General features: G+C 33.4%; 1 protein-coding gene across 2 annotated transcripts; it reads left to right on the forward strand.

Annotated features, from left to right (window-relative positions):
• Positions 1-1,962: 1,962 nt before the first annotated feature.
• LOC127812866 (elicitor-responsive protein 3-like) lies at positions 1,963-6,431 on the forward strand. 2 transcript variants are annotated; one of them, XR_008025998.1, is made up of 5 exons: positions 1,963-2,110; positions 2,830-2,895; positions 3,172-3,298; positions 3,494-3,662; positions 3,849-3,963. XR_008025998.1 is itself a non-coding variant. In XM_052353388.1 (5 exons), the coding sequence occupies exons 1-5, from the start codon at positions 2,044-2,046 to the stop codon at positions 6,206-6,208; spliced, it is 429 nt and encodes a 142-aa protein (XP_052209348.1). In that variant the 5' UTR covers positions 1,963-2,043; the 3' UTR covers positions 6,209-6,431. The 2 variants fall into 2 exon arrangements, 1 of the variants encoding a protein (XP_052209348.1); XM_052353388.1 differs by lacking the exon at positions 3,494-3,662 and adding an exon at positions 6,155-6,431.
• The last annotated feature ends 1,337 nt before the right edge of the window (positions 6,432-7,768 follow it).

Below are 7,768 nucleotides of genomic sequence, written 5' to 3' on the forward strand. Positions count from 1 at the left end.
GTACATTTTTTGATATATGCCACCTACATAATAAGGTCGTCGTACTTGGAAAGACTTTATGTATTGTATTCATCAATGCTAATTTTCTATCAGTGACAACTACTCCTGAAAATGTATTAGATCCCATCACATTCTTTAATCTCTCCATAGCCCATGTGTAGTTATCCTCATATTCATGGTTCATAAATACAAATGCAATAGGAAAAGTTAACTCAGTGGATGTCACACCAACAATCTCAAGAAGTGGATACCTATACCTGTTAGTTTTGTATGTACAGTCCATTATTAAGACATGTGGAAATACTTTTAATAAATCTATAGACATCGGATGTGCCCAAAACAAGTCTGCAATACAATCTGTTGATCCATCGCTTCTATGTCACTCCACATAATTACATTCTCTTAATTTCTTCATCAACTGTTGCATTTGTGATCTACCACCTTTCTCAATAAGTTTGTATCTTTGACGCGCATTATATATAGTTTTGATAGTAGTAACATTATTTTCATCCTCTGCCTTTAGGCTCATCAAAATATTTCTAGGTTTGACGAGATTCTCAGACATTGTTTTTAAAATTACTTTCTCTTTTTCTGTAAGCCTCCCTGCATATGAATGACCCTCCAGTTGAACTACTAGTGCATGGTTGTACAGTCCACACACAACTTTCAACTCCCACTGCTCAAATTTCATACCAAGTAATTCAAACGGACAATCACACTTTTTTGAACCTATGTTCTTGCGTTTTAATTCTCCTATTGTTTCTTCTATCCTTTTCGATGGTCTATACTTTCCACTACGTTCACAAGCAAGACGAACTCTAGATTTTTTTCTAGGGCCCCCAGATTCTAAACTCTTGATCACAATCACAATTCCATTTTCTTTTCCAATTTTCTTAGCTCATCCAATAAGTGCTTCTCTAGTATCAAATAGTTAATATAACAAAAAAACATTTAGATATATTTTTTTCTATAATTATATATTTCAAACAAAATTATTAAAAATCTATCATACCTGATTAGTAGTAAATTGTTCAATAACATCAAATTGCTGGATTGGACAATTCGATTCCTATAAAAAAATCAATAAAATAAAACAAAGATTGTAACCGTAATTTGAAAATGAAAAAACCATATTTCCAGAAACATTCGGGAAGTCCCAACTTTTCTGAACGCTAGGGTCGGGGAGACTTCCGAAGGCCGGGGTTCAGGGAAGGCTAGATGTCCCGAACGTTGGCGTTCGGGGAGTTTAACCTTCCTCGAAGGCTGGCATTCCCCCAACTCCCACGTTCGGGAAGGCTCGCCACTTAATCTATTATTAAGAAGTGTTATAAACACAAACACTTCTTAATCCATTTTCCAACGGATTCCATTTTCAATACAGCATGTTGTTATAAACACAACACAACACATATTTTATAAACACAACACATATTACACTCTTACAAACACAAACACATATTTTATGAATACACATTTATAGATTACTTACATGTGCGTAATATTTTTTTTCTAAATAGTTGTTCTATTCTTTCTCAAACTATTCCCAGTTCTTTGTCAATATTGTAGTGTAGTAATTCATAATCGATCATAAATGGATGAGTCGCTGATATGGATTTGAGAGAAAATGGATTAGTATGGGTGTGAGTTTGAAAATGAGTCTGAAATGAGAAGGATGAGAGATTTGAGGAGAAAATATATTTGTTTGGGATATGAGCTATTGGTGAAGAAGAAATTACAGAATTTCACCGGCGAAAGACGGCATGTCAGGTGGTGGTTGAGTATTGAAGATAAGGGTAAAATTAAATTTTTATTTGAGGATAGTTTAGATATATTAAAAAATAATTGCGAAGAGTAAAACGTTCGCTGCGAATAGAATTTCCCTAAGTTTTATTGTCGGCTTGGAAGTCAGGTCACCTCGGGTCAGATCAATCCGGACCGGCCCAAACTAGGGGGTGCAAATAACTCGTCTCAGTTTAATTGAACCGGGGTCTAGTGTTTTCTTCCGAGGAATCTACCACTTTTTCTCTCTCTTTTGGCCGGAAAATGCCACGGGGAAAGCTCGAAGTGCTTCTGGTCGGCGCCAAGGGTCTGGAAAGCACCGATTTTCTCTGTAAGAATCCTTCGAAATTCGCCTTTTTGTCATCCAGATCGCTGGCGATCGAATGATCGACTTTGTTGTTTCAGTGATTCTCCAATTGCAGTCTGTTTGGCTGCCGAGAAACTGGAAGAATTCGAAGGACATGTAGCTTGAACGTTATTTTTAGCTCAGCTGATGTTTTGATGTATAAATCTGCGTTTTGAAATTGCTAGGAAGACCATCTTTTGTTCTGTTAAATTAGGCTGACATGATCGCTATTTTCAAATGCCAGTTTGAATTCCATGCTACCGAATTTGCATCTTTGAAGTGGTAGTTGACCAACTTGATCTTGATCTTGGATTTGAACTGAAATAATTCCATGCTGCCAGATGCTAATTTTTCTTATGTTTGCGATTGTTCCTCGAATCTGATCCAAAGAGCTATGAAGGTATTTCATGAAATTTTCGCTCCTTCTTTTCTTCAGTACTACTAGATTGGATTATAGATCTGTAGCTATGAAACAACACAACAGGCAAGTAATTTCTGGGCAAAAACAAGGGTTGATCAGAACAGAACTGGAAACTATTTATTCATTTACCTATATCTAATAGAACAGAGTGGAAATTTGGGATCAGCTTGCTAGAAGGGTTCTATTTGGATTGCTTTCTTGCATTTCAATACCAGCTATTTCTTAGAAAAATTTGCTTCTATGCTTTCAAGTTTCTTATGAGGCATCTGTCATGATTGAGCAGTTAATATGGATCCCTATGTCATTCTCACTTGTCGGACTCAAGAGCAAAAAAGCAGCGTTGCATCAGGTTAAGTTCCTAATGAGTTTGAGCTTTCAATATAATTTTCGGGGGAATGATAAGATTAATATCAGATCAAAATTGAATTGGACTCAACACCCTTTATGATATTATTGAGTTCAATTCTTAATTATACATATGCTTATATTTATGTCTTGTACACTCTCTCTATATATAACTTTGTACGACAACTATATAATTCATTCAGAGCAATACGGGATCCAATGTATCGAGTCCCATGTTTCTTCTAATATTGAGTTTCACCCTTACAAATGGCAAATGCAGGACAGGGGTGTGAGCCGGAATGGAATGAGATCTTTTTGTTCACCCTATCAGATGGCACTTCAGAACTTTCGATCAAAATTATGGACAGTGATGGTGGTTCAGAAGATGATTTTGTGGGCAAGGCAATGTGAGTATCTTCTGTAATGAACTAATTTATGCATCTTAAACTGGTTCGATTAATTACTAGTTAACTAAATAACCATTCTGCGCTTTGGAAGTTGCAGCTCCTCTAAACCATGATATAAGAATGAGATACCAGTTTTGTTAGCTTGGAGTCTTGAAGATTTAGTTTGCATACTGAACCTCTGCATTATTTTTGCAGGATCTGATCACACACAAAAATTAGGAGAAAAATGATACATAAATTTAGCGTGATTCGATCTTAACAAACCCACGTCCACAATCCCACAATACGAACAGTACTACAGTTTTTGCACAAAGGCCTACAAACCCTCCACGACATAGTTCTTGCACAAACAAAACCAAAACAGGTGTACTTCTTTCAGATCCCATAATTAATTTATAAAAAAAGAAAAAAAAAACCCAACCTGCAATGAAAATAATTTATGTGCTTGTGTATCCAAATGCAACGCATAACATCAATTTAAGTTTTTTGAGACTTCCCTAGCAGTGCTGGTAAACTGCAATTTCTCATTCCTTGAATATGGTACCTACAGAATTCCACTTGAGCCAGTGTTTACAGAAGGAAGCATCCCTACAACATCATACAATGTGGTTAAAAGTGAAGAATATTGTGGCGAAATTAGAGTTGGGCTCAATTTCACCCCTGAGGTCAGTTTCTAATATGTGATCTTCAGTTTGAATCAATCTTTGCATGTGTTTGATTCCCTTCATTAGCATTTTATACATTTTAGTGTGTGTTTGTGTGTGTATACATGGCTTACCTTAGATCTGTTACTGATTAGTGGTTAATTTTGTAAAAATTTTGTTATAATTATACCCTTCTTTCGATCTTAAATATGGTTTAAATTAGATATTAATATATATTTTATGGTTATATGTAAATTTAAATTGAAAGATGAATGAAATGAAGTTCTAAAGTAAATAATAATAATATATAAAATTATATATAATACATATATATCATTATATGCATGCATGTAATATATATATATATATAATATAATCTAATATATATATGTGCCATGTGTAATACATATATATAATATATAATTTATTAATAACATTAAATTATTTTTATTTTTTTTAGGCATGAAGAATTCAAGCCCATGAAGACTTAAAGTCCATGAAGAATTCAAGTCCATGAAGAAATCAAACCCATGGAGAAATCAAGTCCATGAAGAATTCAAATCCATGAAGAAATCAAACCCATGAAAAATTAAAGTCCATGAAGAATTAAGGCCCAATTTGAGCAACCCATGGAAAATATTATTTGGAGAAGGCCCAAGGATTATTTTTAATCCTAATGAAGATTAAAAACCAATTTATAGAAATCTATTTTTATTTTTTTATGTGAGAGCTTTATTAGATGTGTTTTTTAGCTAAAATCCATTTAACTATTAGGTGGATATTATAGCTAAAATCCATTTAACTTTATGAGTGCTTTATTAGGTATGTATTTTAGCTAAAATCCATTTAATATTAGGTGTGTATTATAGCTAAAATCCATTTAACTTTAAGTGTGTGAGTGCCCATTAGATATAATTATGTCTAATTGAATAATTGAAATTGTGTGGTTTGTATTGCATCTTGTGGCCTATAAATAGCTCACTTGATTGCATTTGTAAGGGTGATTATTATTCTTGAATAAAAGTTTAGTTGTTTCCTTATAATTCTCTCTTTGAGAATTGTTCTTGTTCTTTCTCATTTTCTTTAGTACTTTCTCTTATAATCTTACTTTTTTTCTTTCTTCTTTTAAATTCTTATGTCATTTATTATTACTTTATTATTCACCGCCTAAATGGCCGGTTAATTTGTGCCTTTAAATTTCTGTAATTTTAATTCTTGTCATTTAATTATTCACCGCCTAAATGGCCGGTTAGTTTATGCCTTTAAATTTCTGCAATTTTAATTCTTGTCATTTAATTATCCACCGCCTAAATGGCCGGTTAGTTTATGCTTTTAAATTTCTTGTCATTTAAATTCTGTTATTTAAATTACGTCATTTAAATTTCTGTCAATTAACTTTCAAATAAAAATGAGTAGTTAAATCTAATCTTGGGTTAAGGCAAGGACAGTGTCCAATGCCAATGATTCCCAAAGAAAGCTGCGTTTTAAATAAGTAACATTAATTTAAATTTCAGTATGAGTGTGTATTAATTATTAAAAAATCACTAGGTTTGGATTGGAGCGTAAGCCTAACTTAGAGCTTTCATGCCATGTATGAGAGTTACTAGAACTGGAAACGCTATCATATCCAAACCCGGATGATTAATTTAGTTGTTTTGTATATTAATTGTAATTGGATTTATGGTAGTTGCTTAAATTAGAATCCCGCATATCATGTATGGGGATTGCTTAACCTAGAACTATCATCATCTCTAATTGCATTTAATAACAAACCCTCATATCTGAAATTAAATTAATGTTGCTAATCTTATATGCTAAAATTTGGGAATCAACGGGTTGGTACTGAAATTGTCTTAACTCAAGCACTATTCAAATTCATATTTTTACGTTTAATGTTTATTTCAATTTTTGCCTTACTTTATTTTCTAGTATCTGTTGTCTAAAAACAAAACCATAAAAAATCTTGTTGTCAATTTGTCCAAATGCGTGTGCGTGTGTGTGACATTCTTTTTCTTTTGCCATAAATAAATCTCTCAGTGGACGACCTGGATTCATCCAGAAAATATAAATTTAAATTTGGACTACAACTGCACTCGTACACTGGCGAGTATAAACCTCTCACTAAAATAAAAAAAAATATAAAAGTTTTATTATGATTTGTTTTTATTGTGTTTTAATTGCAGGGTGAGAGTGCAGTCAGTTACCTATTCAGGAGTTGACTACGGAAGAGGAAAACCATGGTGGATGGAAGGAGTCTTCATATTGAGGAATCTCCTAGCATCCATGAATCACCATATTGTTTTCCAGAACTTGAAGCAATTGATCTGTTTGGTTGATGAGATTTTTTCCTCTTTATTTCGGGTACTTGCATGTTTGTGTAGTTTCAATTTGACGCCAATGTATCATTTTCCCTTCGTTTGCATGTACTTGTGAATTAGTGATAAAGATGCTTGGGTTTTGTGTTCTCAGATTGCCATCTTTTTAATGTATGCTAAAGCTCTAAACTTGGGTTTTGTGCTCTCTGATTGCCATGTTTTTAATGTATGCTAAAGCTTTTTAAGTCAATAATATGATAGATTGGTACTTTCTGAACCACCATAATGTAGTGTTGTTACTCAAGCCCGACCAAGTTTTCATATTTGAAAAACTACCCTCTTTAAGAAAGCAAAACATACATTCAAAATGAAATATTTTAGGAGTTAGCTTGCAGATCGAATTTAAGCTGAATAGAAGGGGGATATGTTAGGTAATTGATAAAAAATAATACATGAAGAATTGATTTCACTAGATGAACCATAATTGAAGCTGAATAGAAGGGGGATATGTTGGTTTGGGTAGCTGGGGAAATGTTTTCTAAATCAAATTCTCAACTATGCTTTGATTGTGTCTTGAACCATAATTAAACTACTATGTAGCTTAAATCATCCAAATTATAGCTTAACAATTTGAAAAATGTAAAAAACATAATAAGTGAAGTTCAAGAATTAATACATGTCTAACAAAATTAAAACAATTCATGAAATATCAAAAATCATAAAAAAAAACATAAAATTCAAAATTAAAAGAATATGTCAATGCATCAAACACACTCCATTTCAAAGATCTAAATTAAAATGTAGTCTAGAATCTTTTTTTTTTTTTGTTAAAAATAGTGTTATAGTGTTATTTACAACATGAGGTAAAACCTCATGAGTCATAAAAATTCAATAAGGGTGCAATGCATAAGTAAATGAAGAATGAAAGAGCATGTAATGCAAATGGGTAGTCTTCCATACCCTTATAATCTCCATAGATTAAGGCATTGACCATTCCCGCAACACTAGTCCTCTATATGGCCATAGGTACACTAGAACACATATCATGCAAATGTGACCACTTCAAACAATTCATAAATAAGTACTTACAAATGCAAGCAAAACCCCACCACTTGGGGTCATCCCTTTCCTGGTTCGAACTTCATCTCTGCCTCGGCACGAACTCTAGCTTGAGCCTTAAACTCTTCTAGGACCACAACCTCCCTGGTTGACCCTAGATGCAACCACAAAAAACCCAACTCCATTAACATCAGACATTAACCAATGCTCTCAACTTCGCCATACACTGCAAAACCATCCATCAATAGATTTTCAGACAACCCCGACCTAGAGTTTATTCCAACCAACACTTCACAATTCACATTATTCCACATAATGCTATTAACTCGAAGAGAATTAAATAAATTTACCTCAGTCATTCTAGAGGAGAAATTTGGCCAACCGCCTACATTGGCGTTGCCTTTTTGGCTACTAATTCGTTCCCAAATCTCCATTTTTGAGTTTCCGGTATG

This window comes from Diospyros lotus, chromosome 11 (genome assembly GCF_014633365.1).
Source record: "Diospyros lotus cultivar Yz01 chromosome 11, ASM1463336v1, whole genome shotgun sequence".
Taxonomy (NCBI): Eukaryota; Viridiplantae; Streptophyta; class Magnoliopsida; order Ericales; family Ebenaceae; genus Diospyros; species Diospyros lotus.

Bases quoted from the DNA above. Each gene is read 5' to 3' on its own strand.
- LOC127812866 (XM_052353388.1), top strand. From the start codon at position 2,044: ATGCCACGGGGAAAGCTCGAAGTGCTTCTGGTCGGCGCCAAGGGTCTG. The intron at 3,299-3,848 runs GTGAGTATCTTC...TGGTACCTACAG, and splicing joins GATTTTGTGGGCAAGGCAAT to AATTCCACTTGAGCCAGTGT. The intron at 3,964-6,154 runs GTCAGTTTCTAA...TTACCTATTCAG, and splicing joins GGCTCAATTTCACCCCTGAG to GAGTTGACTACGGAAGAGGA.